Source organism: Bos indicus x Bos taurus, chromosome 7 (genome assembly GCF_003369695.1).
Source record: "Bos indicus x Bos taurus breed Angus x Brahman F1 hybrid chromosome 7, Bos_hybrid_MaternalHap_v2.0, whole genome shotgun sequence".
Classification (NCBI taxonomy): domain Eukaryota; kingdom Metazoa; phylum Chordata; class Mammalia; order Artiodactyla; family Bovidae; genus Bos; species Bos indicus x Bos taurus.
The window spans coordinates 41,807,026-41,827,398 of record NC_040082.1 but is presented as its reverse complement, the minus strand read 5'-3'; the positions used below and the strand labels follow the sequence as shown (position 1 = coordinate 41,827,398).

At 39.4% G+C, this 20,373-nt stretch overlaps 1 protein-coding gene across 1 annotated transcript in view; it reads left to right on the top strand.

Moving 5' to 3' along the window:
• The first annotated feature begins 729 nt into the window (after nt 1–729).
• The window catches only part of ITK (IL2 inducible T cell kinase), a 62,344-nt gene continuing 42,700 nt past the window's right edge, over nt 730–20,373 (top strand). Inside the window, exons 1-2 of the mRNA XM_027545826.1 lie at nt 730–995; nt 19,613–19,717. Of these exons, the coding sequence (XP_027401627.1) occupies nt 858–995; nt 19,613–19,717 (243 nt within the window). The 5' untranslated portion in view covers nt 730–857. The remainder of the gene's footprint in view (nt 996–19,612; nt 19,718–20,373) is intronic.

Here is a 20,373-nt window from a genome sequence, read left to right as displayed (position 1 = left end):
ATCCCTAGAACCTGTGCCTATGTTAGTTTATATGACAAAGGGGGAATTAAGGTGCAATGTGGGATTAAGGTTACTAATAAACAGATCTTAAAATTGGGAGATTATTTTAGATTATCCACACAAACGCAATGTAATCTTAAAGATCCTTAAATATGCAAGAGGAAGGTAGAAGAAGAGGTTACAATTGTATGAAATTAGAGCAACTGACTGTTGTTATAGGCTTTGAAGATGGAGGAAGAGGGTAAAGGAATGTGGGTGGTTCTAAAGCTGGGAAAGGCAAGGAAACAGATTCTACCTGAGATCTTCCAGACAGGATCACACCCTGCTGACATCTTGATTTTAGCTCAGTGAGACCCATTTTGCATTTATGACCCACAGAACAATAAATTCACGAACCACTAAACTTGTTGTAATTTTAAAAGCCAACAGAAAACTAATATACAACCCATGTTCCTCGACTCCAAAGCACATGTTCCTACCCCTTGTGCTATGGAGCTTAACTGTTAGATGAGCTAAACCAGAAACTATAAAGATTCAACTCTAATCAGTCATATCATTTTGAGTCTAAGGTTTTTCAAACATTTTTAAACCATACAGCAAAAGGTATGCATAATTTTTACATATGCCTCATAGTTTTGTGAATTTCGAAAGGATGTGGTTATGGGCTTTGACATCAGAAGAGAAGCTCCGCAATGTTGACTGAACGTTGATAGAGAGATAATATTGGAGGCAAGTTGCCTTTGAACAGCTCTCTGAAGATCAACTGCCTCCCCATCGCATTCCTTGCCCTGAAGCTGTTTCCTCTGGTTGTGCTGAGGGGTGATGCGCAAGGTGCATCACTTTTCAAGAATTGGATCATGAACAACTTTATCCTCCTGGAAGAGCAGCTCATCAAGAAATCCCAACAAAAGAGAAGAACTTCTCCTTCAAACTTTAAAGTCCGATTCTTTGTTTTAACCAAAACCAGCCTGGCATACTTTGAAGATCGTCATGGGGTATGTGATCAGTCTATTTGTCTATTTTTAAAATAACATTTTATAGTTAGATTGGGCTGAATCATGAAGATATACATAGAATAAAATAAGAACATGGAAAATACAGATGTGCTTATTATAACAACCTAAAAAATATAGTAAGAGTAACTGGGAGAGAATGTGGAGAGTAGTCAAGAAAGGGTAATTATATTAGGTGATTTCAGTAAAAGAATAAGTTTATTGCTCATTAGCTTGTCTTTCCTCTATAAGGTTAAGTTTAACTTTTAAATTTTATTTTATTTGGCAAATGAAATGGTTAAGTGATGGGTCCCGTTCAACATTTTTATGGATTCAATTTTATTTGTCTCAATGTCATCACTCACCTAACATTTGGAATAATAGTCTCTGGGCATTTAATTGTCTAAAATTTACAAAGCCCAGTGGTAAACCTCTTCATCCCTTGGAGAACTTCCCAGGAGACTAGGGTTATCACACACAAAATATAATGCGGTACAGACCAGCAGTTCTTACCAGAAGATTACAGCTGCTTAGCTAAGTCAGTCTTTATATTTCTAAAGATATTCTTATATATCATAACATCAGTAATAATAAGAGCAACACAAATAACCATAACAATGCAGTTTGGTACAAAAAGCACTGGAAGAGGCATCAGGGGACCAAACTCCACTTTTCTCTAGGTGAGTTAGCCTCAGCAAATGTCTCTGCGTCAAGTTCTTTCTTGATAAAATGAAAGGACTGGAAACACCACCTACAACATTCCTTTCTTCTTTAAAATCCTTTGTTTCTATGAAGTAGCACTTGTACAGCCCACCTCAGCAATTTTTTGAAGCATGTTTGCCTTCTTGCTATATCACTGTATTATTTTTCTGTTATCAGGGAGGTAGCAAAAACAACATTAGGTGCTTGACGGTCACTTAGAGACAAAGGCACTCTGATTCTTGGCAGGACCGAACTTAGTAGGTGTAGGCATGAGTTTGGGTCTTTTGAGAGCCGGGATTTGAAGTGTTCAATGATATGGGGTCTTGAAAGAAGCCAGGCCAGGTATGGAGCCTACAAATGCCTTAACTTCTAAGCTGCTGGCGAAATAATACTGCCTGTTTTTTAGAAGTGAAAAGACATGCATGTCTTAAGTAGATTCTTACTGATAATAATCCACCAGTCAGGAAGAATATGGAATTACTTATGTGCAAGGCCTCTTTAGTAGGTATTCAATAGGTATTCTTTGACTAAATTAACAGAGGGCCAACAGCCAGGTTTTCAACCTGGAGGATTCATCATTTAGAGCTGATTAATCATATGACCTCGGTCAATTTTTTTCCAATTGTGAATGGGATATTGGAAGCTCTTGTTTCATGTTTAAAGAGTTTTCATTTACATTTAAATAGTTTTTCAAAGTTCATTTTGTAGTTTTTACCAATTTGTTTCCCCGATTCAACATTCAACACAGTATCATCTCATGTAGTTACTACTGATTGTTTCTGAGCATAATTATTGCTTGTGAACTGTTTGGTTGTGAGTTCTGTACAATGGTATTTGCAGTTAGTCCTACAAAAAATAATCTTGATTCAGAATTTTGTTGGTTAAAATTTGCATGTAGACAAGGTTGTAAAAATAACTCAGTCTCTTCATTTGAGCATTATGAAAATTCTAGGACAATTAATTCATCCTGGGGAGCCCTGAGCTATAGTTTTTAACATTTCCATGTAGGATACAGCAGATATATGTTTCACAAAGATCAAATTTCTTATTTTCTAATGCTTATGCTTTATATTCATAAATAACATTTTAAAAAGCATTTCTTTAAATATTATAGGAATTTACTAATTATAAAATTTTTCAAAGTTACTGAAAAAGACAAGATATATTAGTTATTATTATTTTTTCTCTATGTGACATTCCATTGCTTAGAGCCATCAATTTGCACACAGGAGTGCATTGTTCATTGCCCATAAATGATAATAGTATTACACCTGTGGGAAGAAATGGTTTTAAGCATTTTTTTAATTTATTTTTTAAAATGAAAACTCAGTTCTGCCATTTGTAAAATGGGTGTTATAATAATATTCACTTCATGGGGGGAAAATGGTAAAAATTAAGAGAGGATGTATTTAAATAGACCTATCTGAAAATTACCATTTTGGTAGATCCAAGAAAAAGGTCATATATTGGCAATTTCATATAGTTCAACTTAATATATAAAGAACTGAGCATAAGTCCTGTCACCTAGTAAACACTTAATAAAATTTAGCTACTATTTGTATCATCATTATATCTGTGAAGGAGAATGAAGGGTGGCATAACATAATCATTTCAAATCAAGGGAAGTATTAAGGATTCTTCAAAGTCAGGCTAATATCAGGGTTCTGGGTTTCCTCTCTTCCATGACTAAATACATGTGTGGGGCAAGATATACATGCATCATGAGATATATGATTTGGGGCCAACATTTCCCCTCTCTGGGTCTCAGCTTCTTTTTCTTTTTTCTTATTTATAAAATTCTGTTCACTGCAGCTCTAAAATTCTGTGGATTTATGACATATGAAAACAATTCTTCCACATATTCAGGAATGAATACTGTAGTTCTGCAAAATAAATATATTTTTTCCTAACTTCAAATTGCCATCCCATGGTCATTATACTACAGCCTGATTGAGCATTTTGTTTTAACATGGATTTAGATCTTTTATCATCTGCCTGTTTACCATATTGAGATGTGCAAGTGTTTTCAGTGGGGCCAGGAAGCCCCTTCGTCATGCTGGAGTAGGGGGCCAAAAAGAAGCAGAGAGTTGGCAGGTGGTGGCTTGCTGGCAGCCGTGATTTCAGACACTCCCCTGTGCCTGCCAATGTCTTAGCAAAGTGGTCCCTGTTGTTGGACACTCTTTAACAGAGGACAAGGAAAAATGAGGGTCCACCTGCTAAATGCCAAACATTCATTGTAATGGCAGCGGCAGTAGAGAATATGGGAGAGACTTTGTTTGTAGTGTTTGCCAATTTCTGTAGTGTAAATACTCCCATCAAGATCAATTTCAAACTACTAATGTAAAGTCTACCAGCTCACAGAATTCCTGAAAATTTAGCATTCGGCTCTCATAGGCCAACACAAGCAGGCTCCAGCACATCACAGGCAGGCTAAAATAAAAATAAACTCCTGGGAGGTAGCTACCTGAACAATGTGCTTAGTTGCACAGGGCTGATATCAGATCCTTTTTAAGGGTAAAAGAGAGAAATGGTGGGCTTCAGGCACTCTGAGTAAGCACAGGATAGGAGGGGTAACACAGATAGGAGACAAGTGTCACAGAATGGTGAGGCTAGAATAGTCAGCTAGTCGTGGGTTCAAATGGTGCTTCTTTCACTTTCTATATGTGGGATCTCAGGCAACACATTTAACCTCTTTAAGTCTCTGTTTCTTATTTATAAAGTAATGACCCCGGCACTACCTACTTCAACCAGTGTTGAGTATTTCATGAGAAAAGTATGCTGTAAGCTTGGTACAAATAGGACCATCTTGATATTCTGAAAGGCCCTTGGGAGGAAAGGAAAGGTTTCCCTATTTCAGTGACTCACTGTACCTTAGGAATCAAGTTTGCCGTGGTTACCGTGGCACAGGAGCCATTACCATTTACATAAGACAGGAAAAATAGTCAAAATCCCCATTCTAGTCAGTGTGTGGATAGGCTGACTACTCCTCAAGGATACTTCCCTTTAGCCTACTGATCTAGTGGCAAAAACATCTTTGTAACATGCATCCTTCCTAAATTAAAGATGGCAGGTGGGGAGAGTGTCCACTTTCCTTGCTTCTGGCAGCAGTATTGCACAGTGGTCAAAATCACGGCTCCTGGTGTCAGATTTGGGTCAAAGAGCAGCTTTACCACTTAAGAGCTGCGTGGCTTTGCAAAGGTTGCTTAATGCTGTGTGACCCCCTTTAATATTATTTACCTGTTATAAAATGATCACTCCTGAATTTTTTTAAGTGAGATGAGTCTCATAATTATTTTAATAATAACAGCAACTAATACTTACTATTTACTATTGTCAGTCACTATGCTAAATGAATTATTTAACCTAATCCTTATACCTACTTTGTAAGTTAGGAACTACCATTACCCCAATTAACAGAGCATATAACTGAGGCAAAGAGAATTTAAATAACTCCCTTATGTCTCCAGAGGCAACACAGCTTCCTGATGAACAGTTCTTATCACTATGAACAGTTGTTGCTCTTAGGCAATTGGGGTCACCACTGGGTTATTACAAAGTATGTAATGCCTTCTTGCTCTAGAGTCCTCCATGTAAAGGCAGTCTTGAAAATCAGCAACCATACCACGTACATCTTCTGCAATGAAATATGTGATGAGCTCTATCATTTCCACATTCAGTCCAGGAAAAATCTTTGTCTTCTTCCACTTCTGGGAGCTTCTACCATGTGTCCAAACTTTGGTGCTGAAAGTTCCTCTAGGATCTGTCCATTTCTTTCCATTTTCTAGAGTCACCTTCTTTATGGAAGCTGCCAGCATCTCTCACCTGGGATTGTTGCCACCTCCTAATGGTCTCCATGCACCCACTATACCTTCTCTCTGCACCCCTGTTCCCTATCCCTGAACCCATTATACCCTCCCCACCATCACTCCATTCCCCACAAGGAAGCTAGGGTAAGCTTTTCATGTGGTGACTGTGGACTGTGATCATGTCCTGATGATCCTCATCAGAAGATGGCATGTCCCTTCAGTGGTTCTCCCTTTACCCTGAGAGTGGACACGAGAATCTATCACACTGTCTCCTCCATCCCAGTTCAGGCTCCTTTGATCCTCTCTCACTGAGTGCCAACCACGTGAAATTTTCTTCAACTTTAAGACCTCCATTTTCAATGTCGCTTGCTTGAAGAAGCCTTCCTTCATTTCCCCAGCCTAGGTCATCTCTTCTTATGTTTTGCCACAACATCAAACACCTTTCTTTCAGTGCCAAAATTATACTTACCTATTTATTATTGTGATTATTGTGCTAATGTCATGTCCCTACCCTACCCTCCATTAGACTATAAGCTTTACAAGGGCTGGTGCCCAATTTGCTAAAGATGACATCACCAGTGTCTACCACAGTGCCTAGTACATATTATTCACTTGTTCAAAATTTGTGAAATAAAGAAAGGAAGGTGGGAACCAAGGAGGAAGGAAGGGTATGAGGTATAGACACAGTTGCAGAGGTTAAAGTTATACACACGGTCCCTTAACAGAACAAGGCTCAGCACCAAAAGAGTTGAGAACAAAACTAGCGATTCAAGATTTCAAACAGGTAATTCCTGGGTGCAGGGGTAAATAAACAGAACTCCCTGAAGGTAGCAGTTCATGACCTAGCCTTGAAAGATGAAGAGGAGGATTCAGGAGATTGGAGTTTTAAGATTTGGGTCAGAGACACAAGTAAAAACCAACAGGTGGGCCAGTAACCCCTCCCACCTCCTTTTAGGAAAATCAAGCAACACTGCTCTCTTTCAGCCTCCACCCTGTCTTACCCTTCCATCCTTCCCTTTTACAGCTAAACCTTTTGTAGATAATATTCTCAGAGCTACCCTATGATTTTTGCTTGAGACATTCACCACTCATGGTCTCTCTTCACTTCATTCCTATGTGACTGAGTTGCCTTCTGGCTCGGCTCCCACTGACACTCAAGACTCTGTACTATCCACACACCTAGAATAGACTTTTAAAATGAGAAATCAGGTACTGTGCCCTGCTTTAAATCCCGCTGTGACTGTTTAGATTATTTAAATTAATTCTCAACCATGGCCTACAAGACTCTTCATCCATGGCCCCTACCAGCCTCTGAGATTCATTTCTTCTGGTCCCTTCATCCGTCATGCTTCTATCATATCTGCCATCTTTCTACACCTTGAGCACCCAAGCCATGCCTCCTGATAGGGCCTTTGTACTGAGGCAGGACTAGGGTGAGATACACTCAAGGGGGTGCTCACTTTTAGGTCCTGAGGAGAGTGAAAAAGTTGGCTTAAAGCTCAACATTCAGAAAGCAAAGATCATGGCATCTGGTCCCATCACTCCATGCCAAATAGATGGGGAAACAGTGCAAACAGTGTCAGACTTTATCTTTTTGGGCTCCAAAATTACTGCAGATGGTGATTGCAGCCATGAAATTGAAAGATGCTTACTCCTTTGAAGGAAAGTTAGGACCAACCTAGATAGCATATTCAAAAGCAGAGACATTACTTTGCCAACAAAGGTCCATCTAGTCAAGGCTATGGTTTTTCCAGTCGTCATGTATGGATGTGAGAGTTGGACTGTGAAAAAAGCTGAGTGCTGAAGAATTGATGCTTTTGAACTGTGGTGTTGGAGAAGACTCTTGAGAGTCGCTTAGACTGCAAGGAGATCCAACCAGTCCATTCTAAAGGAGATCAGTCCTGGGTATTCATTGGAAGGAATGATGCTAAAGCTGAAACTCCAGTACTTTGGCCACGTCATCCGAAGAGTTGATTCATTGGAAAAGACTCTGATGCTGGGAGGGCTTGGGGGCAGGAGGAGAAGGGGATGACAGAGGATGAGATGGCTAGATGGCATCATCGACTCAATGGACATGAGTTTGGGTAAACTCCGGGAGTTGGTGATGAACAGGGAGGCCTGGCGTGCTGCAATTCATGGGGTGGCAAAGAGTCGGACACGACTGAGCAACTGAACTGAACTGAACTGAGGGCAGGGTCATTGCACTAGCTACTCTCACTGTCTGGAACACTCAAGATTTTTGTAGGATTGGTTCTTTATTATTTTTCATCTCTTCAAATATTTTCCCAGAATCTTGTTTCTTTTTTTCTTTTCTTTTACAATCCATGGATACTTTAATACCTCAGTATCTATACTTTTGATTGGGTTTATTGATGTGCTGTCTTGTTTATTTTCTGTCTCTACATCCACTGGAAGGTCACTTTCATGACTGACTGCCTCACTCATCCCTGTATCACCAGCATCTAGCAATGTGCTGAGCATGTAGTAGGTGCTCAATAAATATCCAGGGAATGAATGAAGGTCACATAACACAGTGATTTCAGAAGAGCATCTGGGAGCTAGAAATGTGGGCCTGGCCAAGTCAGGCAAAGAAAAGTTAAAATCCAAAGCAAAGTACTTTGCAATTCAGGCCACTCAAAGCGAAGGATGTGAGGTTTTGATGTATGCATTAACAGGGTTTCTTTGAGAATTGATTTTTGTGTGTGATGGGATGTTGATGTCTTATGGAGATAGCCACTGGATAGAGAATTCTTGTTTTAGAGGCAGATACTCACAGGTTAAAATAAAATTCTATTCTGACTGTTCAGAGACTGGTGCATCCATTAATCAGTTTCTGCAGTAAAAATAGGGCACAGGGCAAGACTGTACATGTGAGGGCTTTGTTCCTGACTCAGTCTGGAAGAAAGGTTTAGCTGGAAAGCCCAAGAGTTCTGTTTCCATGTAGTTATAATGCATGAAAATATTTATTCTTCCATTTTCTTCTTTTTCTATTATGCTTTTTAGATACATTTCCATTCGTGGACTCCAAAGTAATAATTTTTCTCAAATATGTGTTGTTTTTTTTTAATAATCAAGTTGTTCATGTCAGAGATATACTTATCTATTTTCTGTACTGAACACATTGACAAACTTATCTTTCATCTGCTATGTGACTTTCAGGTTGTTCTCAGATGCAGTAAAAATGCTTAAAAATAATAGTATACCTAATATAGAACAGTCTGATTTTTAAAATGCCTCCTTACAATAGAGCTATATGGGATGTATCACAGGATAGCTTTTTCTGATCTCTACCATTCATTGTTACATAATCTTCCAAAGAGACTGAAGCAATGCTTGGGACCACCAATCGTTACCAGTACCACTTGAGAAGATTATGTTTCTAAGAAGAAACTAATAAAAACCAAAGAATCCCACTGTTGTGATGATCTTCAAATATACTATTTTTATAGGTTTTGAATGTTATAGTGAGAGAGAGGGGGAAATATAATATTCTATGCATGGGTAACTTTATTTGATTTAAAGTAAGTCCATATGTAGATGAACCCACTCCCTACATAGTAGGAAGGAAGGAGTGGCCAAAACCTCCTACTGTGCAAGATATTAGTCTCCCTAGATGATGATCTTAGGGCGTCTGAAAGGTTTACATGAATGAGCTCTCGGTTAGATCATCAAGCGTCTATATTAAGAAGCAAATGATATACAGGGGCGTTTCACATAAGCCATTTTTGACTGCTCTGTAGAGGTCAACTCTAATTTTAGATAGGGCCTCAGGAACTGAAACTCTCAAGCAGACCATAATTCTGGAATTCTAGAAAAGTGGAATGAGGTAAGAAAGCAACAACACAGCAGCTTACTGGGGATCCGGTTCTGATTAACCTGGGTTACTTTGTTCAAGTGCTTCTTCTATCTGGGATTTGGTTACCTTGCCCATAGTGCCAAGGGATTGGACTAGATCAAAGTTTTAAAACTTTTCTAAGCATGGAGCCCCCTTTTAGTACAGAATTATATGTGCTATTCCCATTCATGTACATGAAGCAGAAGAGAAAGTATTCTAGTTGAAGCAAGAACAAGGTAGGCTGTCCCTACCCTCTTGGCCTTACCCTTGACCAGAAAATATCACCTAGGTGCTTCCAATTCTATGATTTCAGTCTCCTAAGGCTGTAAATTGAATAGTAGAAATGAAAAGATAAAAGCTAGTTGAGAAAGTCATTTCACCTTGAAGCCTCATCTCTAACATACAAAATTGGACTGAATGATCTCTAAAGACTCTTCCAGCTCAAAATAAGTGGAAACCATGTGATTGTATCTCACTGCCAGTGATATTAGGAATTCACAAATAGACATGGAGATTAGTTAAATATGGAAATCTTTCCAGGAAGTAATACATCTAAGAGATGATTAATAACTGTATGACTGATAAAAAGGCTTGTTATCAAAATCCAAACATGAACCCAAGAATGCATCCTAAAAAAGAAGGCCATCATTTTAAATGTAACCAATGTAAAATTCAGAACAATATGAGCCAATATTTAATGAGTCCTTGCTGAGTTGCCAGGGCACCAAATTAAGTGCTTTAAATGTATCATATTAGAAATATTCACAATAACCATGTGCAGTAGGTCCAATTTTTATCCCCATTGTATTGAAGATGAAACAAAGGCTTGAAGAAGCTAAGTATCTTTTCTTAGGTCAGACATCTGCGACAAATATTAAAATTAGATTAAGAGTTCCACAATGGGTATTCTTAGATGTAGACTTGTTTGGGTCTGAGAAGTCGTGTAATAGAAGCTATGGTGGCTGAGAAGGGAGAGTTGGGACAAGGACTCACTGGTGAGTTTCCAGCACTGTTTAATGGAGTTCCTGAGCAGGGACCAGTAGGACTGCTCCTGTTAGCCTGGCAGACCTGCATGAATGACACACAACAGCAGCAGCAACAGCAGCAGCCTGCAACAATAACCACAAGGAGAGGACTGAACTTGCTCCTCTGGATTTTTCTAGTTTATCTTCACAATTCTTTGAAGGAGATAAAAGCCAAGTTCTGTTTTAGAGAGGAAGCAATCAAGACACAGGGAAGTGAAGCCATTTGCCCAAGGTCACAATAGTGGCCATGAGAACAAAAGCAACAACTTCCCTTGGGATCAGTGATTTCTAGTAGTTTGATCCCACACTGCTTTCTTGCCTGAAAACAACCATCAGAATCAACTTATCAGTTCTTCCAATGATACTTTACTTTTGGCTGCACTGGGTCTTTATTGCTTTGTATGGGCTTTCTCTAGTTGTGGCGAGCAGTAGTTGCTCTCTAGATGCAGTGCACAGATTTCTCATTGAGGTGGCTTCTTGTGGGGGAGTCCAGGCTCTGGAGTGCAGGTTCCAGTAGAGTGGCGTGTGGTCTCCAGTAGTGTGGTGTGTGGGATTAGGTGGTCCACGGCATATGGAATCTTCCTGGACCAAGGATTGAACCCATGTCCCCTACGCTGGGAGGCAGATTCTTATCCACTGTGCCACCAGGGAAGTCCTACAATGATACTTTATGTATACATATGTAAATACAAATAAACTTTCTTTCCTCCCCCCCCACTTCTTATACAATGGTAGCATATTCTACCTGGACTTCCCTGGTGGCTCAGATGATAAAGAATTTGCCTGCAATGCAGGAGACCCAGATTTGATCCCTGGGTTGGGAAGATTCTCTGGAGAAGGGAATGGCTACCCAATTCAGTATTCTTGCCTGGAGAATTCCATGGACAGAGGAGCCTGGTGGGCTCTACATATGCCTCCTAGCTTTTCTTTTGGTTGATTAGCAATACTTCTTAAAGATCAATCTATACTATATGCAAGGGGCTTCTTTGTTCTTTTTTTCCCTTTGATTGCATAATATTTTTCTGTACAGATAAAAAAATCATCTTGATGGACTTTTAGTCCCTTTCCATTTGTTTTGTCATTACAAACAGTGAGGAATGAATAACCTCATAGGTATCTCACTCTCAACATGTATAAGTATGTCTACATAGGGGTTCTTAACCAGGGGCGATTTTGCCCATCATTGGCAATGTCTGGATAAAGTTTTGGTTGTCATACCTGGGGAAGGAAGTGCCACTGCTGGCTTTGGTGAGTGGAGCTAGGGATGCTAAGTATCCTACAAGACACAGAACAAACTCACAGAAAGAATAATCCAGCCCAAAATGTTATTAAATGATAATGCCAAGATTGAGTAGCCCTGGTCTATAGAAAACATTTATAAAAATGGGATTGCTGTGTCAAAAGATATTTGCATCTCTTATTTTGCTGAACATAACCAAATTAATCTCCAAGGAAGTTGTACTAGTCAACATTCTTCAGGGTCATGTGTGAAATGCTTGTTTTCTCAAAAACCTCACCAACAGTGTTATCATATATTTTGATCTTTGCAAGTCTTAAAAATGGTGTCTCAGTAAAATTTATTTGTACTTACATTACTGTAGTGAATGAGCATCTTTTCATATATTTAAGAGTAATTTATATCCCTTTTACCCATCTTTCTATAATTTTTTAGTGTCTTCCATAATAATTTGGAGGAGCTCTTTATTAGCTAAAACCTTTGGGCAGACTAGTTTTCACTTTCCTTTTCATTGTCAAGAAATTGTTATCCACTTGCCAATCATTCTAGATAACGTATTCAAATCATTTCTGTTAAGAGTTTGTCATAGGGTCCACAAATATTACTTTCTGCTGCACATTTAGTCTTACCTTCTGTTCCCTCCATCAACCAAGTAACAAATGTTAATTGAATATCACCTTTATAGATTTCCTAAAATCTAATGACATTGTTATCCATCTATATGCTTTTGTTACTAACTCTCCAGTGCTTGAAAAAGATATAGAAATATATTCGTTAAAGCTCTTTAAAAAGCTGACATACCCTATTCTGGAAAGAAAGAAGGCTTTGAAAGAGCATTCAAAGACCAGAGGTGCTGACAAACAAAATGTGCAGGACATCTTCAGGATCTACTCTGTACCACTAAGTTCTTGCTCTTAATTTCTACATTAAGTCCTTTTCTCTCTATCCACTTGTTTCAGGAAATTTAAACAAACCTGGTTTTTAAGGCTAACATCACTGCTATCATTGCTGAGAAGAATGAGGTTTAGGATTATTCTTGAATTATTCTAGAATTCTAGAATTCTCAAAGACAGATATCCCATATAAAAGCACACAGAGCTGCCTTATTAATTTATGAAGAAAGTGGCTATCACTCAAGAAGAACATGAGAGGAAATTTCATGATCTTGAACCTCTATAGATACAAATGAGCATGTGGCAGGTGCTGCCTGGATGCCGCTGACTGTTAATGGGGGCGTGAAGAGCTTCATCATTTTGCACACCCAGCATGTGATATGTATCTCTTGGCCTTCTCCTATAGTCATCTGCCAAAACTGTATTACAGTGTAGTGTTTGTAAAATCTGTGACTGCTTTAAAATAGTACTTTTATTTTCCTGCTTAATAAATTTATACACTCACTGCAAAAACTTGAAATATAGTAATATATAACTTATACTGCAAAAATCTGCCATGATGTCATCCACAAAGGAGAACCAGGATAGCAGCATTCTTACCTGTACTATTTTTTTGATTATTGGACATATTATTATATATTTTATTATCTCTTTTCCTAAAAATGAGATGCTGCTTCCATCTATTGCTCTAAACCAGCTTTTTACATTTTAATATATATATATATTCCCTTCTGTATAGACTAACTTTACTCTTTGTTGATGGCTACAGACTGGTCACAAGATAGACGAACCATGACTAACGTGACCATTTGTCTATTGTAGATATTTAGGTTTCTCTAGACTTTTCAGTGTGATAAATAATGCCACGAGGAACATCCTTTTTCCTGTGTCTTTATGTATCTTGAATAAATGTTTCCTTAGGATAGATCCTATAAGGCAAATGTATTCCTTTATTTTAGATAACTGCTTTAAAATACAATAAAAGAAATACATGTTTATGGTAAAACAGCGAAACTGTATAGAAGGACAAGAGGTGAAAAGAAAGGCTCTCTTTCTACTTTCTACTCTCAAACCCCAGAACCCCTCCCAGGAGTATCTGCTTTTAATAGTTTCTTGTGAGAAAATGCATTCATAATTTTAATAGAGGGTCTCAAAATGCATCTGGAAACTGTACGAGAGTGTAGTCCTGTTTCCTTTTTTTTTCTTTTTCTTCTTCTTTTTTTTAAATGGGGGGAGTGGGGGATGGGTAGGTAAAATCCTTTTATTTTCAGGTAGTCAGGGTGCTACTGCTAACCAGATGGAAGACTGTAAGGGAAGCTTGAGAATTTTCCCCACAGCAAAACCAGCCTCATCATAAACCACAGTGTGAAAAGCCGAGTTGAGGAAAGCCACGACTAAAAGGTCTTGTGGAAAAAAGGAAAGACAAGAGGGCAGGTGTGGGATGGATCATAGTTTCCTTTAAGTCAGTCCAGAAGCCTCAAAATCTGCTACCTAGCTCCAGACCCTCCCAGAACTTTGAAGGTTAGTGGGAGTAAAGAGGTAGGTCCAAGGGAAGATAAACTGGGCGAGAAGAACCAGCAGCAGCTAGTTATAAATTACACTGGTATTCTAGAAGATGCTGCTGTATACCTGAGTTGCAATTGTCAGCATCTCCGTGACTACCCGAGAACTAAATGATTAACAAGACCTAAGAGAACTAAGCCCAGAGAACTGAGACAACTTGCCCAATATTACTTGTTCTTACAGGGATTCAAACCATGACTTTTCCAAGTTCTGAATCTCTTCTTTTCTTTCCTGCAATGTGAGGGTTCCCTTTGTTGTAAAAGACCAAAAGCTGCATTGGGAGACTGGGAGTGAACGCATGGGTTACCTCCAGCGTGCTTTGCAGAGATGAAACTAGAATCCAGGAAAGCCCCTAAAACCAATCTTAGAACTGATAGCCTGCATTCTGGTTGGGGTAGGGGACAGCAACCCCCAAGTTTCACCTCACATGACATAAGTTTCCATTTCAATTGCATCATTGTGCCATTTCAGATAGAGGCAATGGTTGTACCACACCCCAGAAGAAGCAATGAGTGAAAATTTAAAGTGCCTGATTAACATCATCATCAGAAAGACTTCCTCATTTCAAAGTGTGTTAGTCGCTCAGTCTTGTCCAACTTTTTGTGACCCCATGGACTCTTGCGCGCCAGGCTCTTCTGTCCATAGAATTCTCCAGGCAAGAATACTGGAGTGGATTGCTATTTCCTTCTCCGAGGTCATTTCAAGGAAGTTCTAATAAAGGTAGCATGTGGCTTCTTTTACAGTGTGATCCAAGAAAGTCTTAACCATCCCTCCCCTTTGAAAAACAGTTGGTTCCTTTTGAACAACACTTTCTCAGATGATGCCTGAAATATGATTGTCAAAATCTCCCTCTGGGCTTAAGTCTCTAATATCTGTCCTAATCCAAATTTCTGTGAAACAAGCCACGTCTTAAACTATCAGGAAGTTAAAGATTAGGTGAATGACTATCTGGGGAAGGTTTTGACAGCCCAGGGAAAGGGTAAGAAGAGAACTAATGTCATCACATTTGCTAACACGTGAGCAAATGGGACACAGTGGGGAGGACCAAGCAACAGGCCCCTTTTAAAGTTTTGTCCCGATTTTACAAATAATTGGCAAACAAATAACTCCAGAATGTCAAAATCACCAGGATCATCAGTTAAATATTAATGTCATTCTCCCAAATGGTGGTTCCCATTATATATTTGCCTGAAAGAAAATCCCCAAAGAAAAGGTGAACACATAGCGAGAAGAGGGTGAAATCTTGTTCTATGGGCACCATTTGGGGAAGGAAAGGATAGAAAGTAACACTTTAGTGGTTGATTTATCTTTTGAATGTAGGCTTACGTAGTTCTTTCAAATCCTCTAGTTTAACCCAATGATTCAAGGACTGTTATTATTACCACTTAAAAAAAAAAAGAAAGGCAACCAAAAAATTGAGACACTTGCCTGAGGGTTGCACAGATAATCTGGCAGAAAGGGTCTGCCTGATGTGAAAGTTCTGTTTCTGTCCCACTCAGCCTCATCAGAGGAGAAAGTTGAAGTTCTGCTGTTTTCAGAAGGGTAGAGATATCCTTTCATGGATAATAGATACATAGCTTCTTACTGATGTATCTGCTGGACTAGCTGAGCAGCTAAGGAGCCAATATTACACCAGCAAAGAGGGAGTTCTGTGCTCCCACTTTGAAACCCAACATAAGCACTACACAACCAAACAGGGCAGAAACAAATCTGCTGGGTCACAGCTTGGAGGAATCAACCACACAACTGATTGTTCAGCATTAGGTTCAGGGAATAAAAGTCTCCTACATTAAATCAGGGCAGGTACAACGCCATGAAGCAGTCATTAAGCACTCAGGTTCTTCAGTCATAGAATTGAGTTTGTATGCTCACTTATAAAAAGACTTGGCCCCTCTGAACCTCAATGTCCTCACCTAAAAAATGGGGAAATAATATTTCATAGGATCATGACCAAATAAGATGCCCTTTGAGTGCCTGAAGTATAGGAAATGCTCCCAAAATCTTTTGTTTTTCCTCCCTCTCTTTGAAAGAAAGTCACAATCCAAAATTCCATTTCATATATTAATATAAAAAAGAAAGGAGATATCAAAGACATTTGCACCAGCTCGACTTTGTACAACTATGTGGGCATCAAGCATCTTCTTGGATAGTGTTTGATACATGTCAGATGTCTGGGGTGAAACTCTGGAATAGGAGGACAACTTTGAATGTGGCCAGGAAAAGAGACAAGGTCAAGTGAAGTTCTGTGATCTTTCAACCAGAGGGGTGCCTGTTTTACTTGGTGTCTCTCTTTCTCTGGTGGCTTTTGTGTGGTTTCCTTGGAAGGTTTTAGGCTGGCATTTTTCAGAAATAGCACAGTTGTTTCAGATGATTACAGGCCATCACCATTTCCCAGAGATGAAGTCGTGTTTAGCTTGCTGACTGGCTGTCCCCTGTGCCCGGCTCAGGGAAGGCACAGATTACCCTGCTGTTTACAACTTAACAGATCTGAAGAGGCCTCAGGAATTGGAGAGACTGACCAAGCAGGAGAGACTGTGAGGGGGGAGCCTGATCATTCCTTTGAGAATGAGACTGAGCTTTGATGATGGAACATGACATCCATTTCAACAGAAGGCTCACCTGACAGTCTCTAAATATCTATGTTGGAACTCAAACATTAAGAAGTCAAAGGAGATCATCTGAGTTTGGAGAAATCTTCCTTGGAAATCTTGAAGCCACACTGCCCAATAAGGTAGCTTCCAGGCATGTGTGGCAACTGATCGCTTGTTGTGTGGAGAAGCCAAATTGAAATGTCTTGTGAAATATATGATTTCAAAGACTTAGTCCTTAAATGTAATAGGTCTCAATTTTTTATGTCAATGATGTGTAGAAATGATAATACTTAGAAACACGGGGTTAAACAAAGTACTGTGTTCTTAAAATTAATTATACTTTTTCTTTTTGCTATTTTTAGAGTGGCTAATAGAAAATTTTAAGTTCCCTATGTAGCTCTCACTATGTTTCTGTGGGTTAATGCTGCTTTAGAACTTCACATAGAATTTGGATCCCAATTTATCACTTCAGTTACTATTTATGTCTACTTGATGCCTTGACTATGATGATCCCAGGCTATTAACAACTCAAACTTATCCAGAAGGTTTCTACCCCAGGGCTTTTTGCTCTTGCTGTTTATTCTACTTTGTGCTCAGTCTCCTATATCTTCTCACATCTGGCCCCTTTTTCGATTTTCTGGTCTCTTTTCAAATGCCCTCTTTCCGGTAAGGCCTGTGTGACTACCAACTGATCATATCAACCTATCCTATTCTCCATAGAGCACTTTATATTGTCTACCTTTCTGACTAGAGCTCCATGAGAAAGTCTACTCTTTTCGTCTCTCTGCTTCCTGCACTAAGAATAGCCCTGGTTCAGAGCTGGCAAGAAATATTCCTGAATAGCTAAATGCACGAGCCTTAAGTCTGACTGAGACTATTTAAGCTGGGTTCCAACATGGCGCCCTTTGTTCATATCATCCTAATTGTGCACCTGTTGTGGACTAGCCACTGTGACAGACTTGAGGGACACTGTAACTGATGTCTTGGTCTCTGCCCTCAGAAATGCAGGACTCGGTAGGTTCCAGGGAGCAAAATGTCTGTAGACAGAGTTGTCATGTTACGGCCACGAGCCTTCTGTTGCATTTCGCTATGTACACTACTAAGGAAATAACCCAAAAGGGGTTAAAAACCAAGATAACCTCAAAGCTCAGACTCCCTGTTTACCACCTGTAGCTGCAGATGGTTGTTGAAAAGGCAGCTTTCTTGTGCTCTTCTGCTTTTGAAAACAGATTAACCATTCTGAAGACTATAATTATGGGCAGGATCAGGACATGTATTTAGCTGTGGAAGACTCTAAAGTTTGGGAGTTTGAGAAGATAGCTTGGCTCCAAAGGGCATATGTTTTAAGAGGTTTTTAAGGGAAGACTGATCTCTTAATACATCCTGAGATTACTAAAGCACGTTGAAGACCACTATGTAGAGGAGATGTCATTTTTGTTTATTTATATTCCATAAGTATCTGTGGGAAAGACATATACATTCCAAATGGTTAACCTTGGCTACCTCAGAGCTGTGGAGAAGGGTAGAATGCTAAGATACTAGAAATAATTTTATCACATGCCTCCATATTGCTTTATTTGTTACAATGAACATGGGTAGATTTTCTACTTTCAAAACTAAAGTTTCCAGAAAGAAAAATTTTTAGAAAGAAATTCCATAAAACTTCCCTGTATTTGATAGGGGGTACTTCTCACACCTTGACTTTTTTCATCTCAGTTCTGGGTCTCAGCTACTAAAGCAAAGGCCAGTCACCAAGCTTGGTACCAAAAAGTGGTAAGTAAAGTCTGAGCTCATTTCTGGAGAATCTAATGGTATCTTAGTTCCCCAAATACCCAGCAAGTGCCCTCATATATCACTGCTCTTTTGCCATAGTTAGGACTTCTTTAGCCTCTTTCCCTGGGAGGGTATCCTTTATTGAGAGCATCCATCATAAGCCAGGTAATTAGTTTACCTGTTCCTATTTTAGTCTGCAATCATTACTTCTAGGGTAGGTATAATTATCTTCACTTCTCAGATGTGGAAACTGAAGTTCAGGAAAGTTTGATGTATGTCCCAAGGTCACAGAGATGGTTGGAGGCAGAGCCTAACTTTGTCCCTAGCCCTTTCCAATCTTGTGCCCAATTAACCACCATTTGTGCTACCTCTTAAGCTATAATGAAGTGTTTTGCAACTTGTTCCATAACTGAACTAAACTCTATTCTCAACAGAAGCCTAATTCCAGGCACCTGTGAAGGGCTCCTGCTCTCCAGGAGCTTTCCCCTGACTAGCCTTCCATGGAGCCTGCTGGTCTACCAATCTAACATCTCCTGGGATCCAAGGACAAGGACCTTTAGAAATCGGTAACATGTAACATCGTTACAAGCCACAAAGACCATTATATGAATTAGTTATCAAGGAATACCTCCAGTAAGCTTCCAAGGAGATGAAACCTGGGGCCAGTATAACTGGATGAGATAGTAACAGAGCAGAGTCAGGAATATCCTACAGGGGTGCCATTGTGGGACCGTGGATAACCAAGGGACACAGAGAAGGCAGATGTAGAAAAGAAAGGTGCCACTAAAAGTATTTGTCACCAAGCAGGTAAGGCCTGAGCTCACTTGCTATGCTAGTAAGGCCAGGGATAGGCACAAAACAGAAAAAACTGGCACGTGTGGGGTCTGCACTACCCATTCTAGCCAAAAGTTCTGCAAATGCTGCTATTTGTCACAAGTTCACTGAGATATAAGACCCAGCAGCTCAATGAACGGAGGTCCGTCACTTCGTCAAGAAGATAATTCAAATAACATGTTCTCCCAGGAGTCTGCTTCAGAGTGTCCTTCTAAGGCACCAAGGGCCAAGAAGGAGCTTCTGGATATTTGCAGGGTTGGTTTACGATGGATCTTATCTAGTAATGGATTTCTAGAAGCCACCTGGACAAAAATATTGTCTTCCTTCTTCCTCAAATGGAATATGTTTTTCCTCCCCACAGAAAAAGCGCACTTTGAAGGGCTCCATCGAACTCTCCCGAATCAAATGTGTCGAGATTGTGAAAAGTGACATTATCATCCCATGTCACTATAAATATCCATTTCAGGTAAGTCCATCAGGCCAGGGGTCTAGTTCTTCATTCCTTGGATGGTGGTTGAAATGCTCAGTCACTGAATGAGAAGGTGGCACAGAGATGACTTAGACCACGCCCAGAAGAAATCTGCTGTGTTCTTTCAATGACACATTCATTCAACAAAGATTAATTACAAAATTTTGAAAAAGTTGTCATCCCTCATTTCCCTTTCCCTCATGTCTTCCCTACCTCAAAGAAAGTCCTAATTACTCTATTCCTAGGGGAAGGAAAAAAAATAATCAAGAGCCCCAAGCCTAACATTCTGTAAGCACAGTTTACTTAGAATTTCGGACAATAGATTACACTCCTTGGTTATAAATTGATTGGAAGTTATAGAATAAAAAGACTCAGATTTTATAATCTGAGAATTATCTGGAGTTGTGCTGTCCAATACAGTAGCCACTAGCCACATGTGAATGCTTACATTTAAATGTAAATTAATTCAAATTGCACAACATTAATCAGCTCTGAGTCACACTAAACCACAGTGAATGAGTAAACATTTCACATCTTCAATAGCCACGGGCTAGTGGCTAATTTATTGGACAGCCAAGATTTTAAATTTCCATCACTGCAGAAAGTTCTATTGAGCAGAGCTGATGGAGAGTATCTTTAGTCTTTAGGTCATG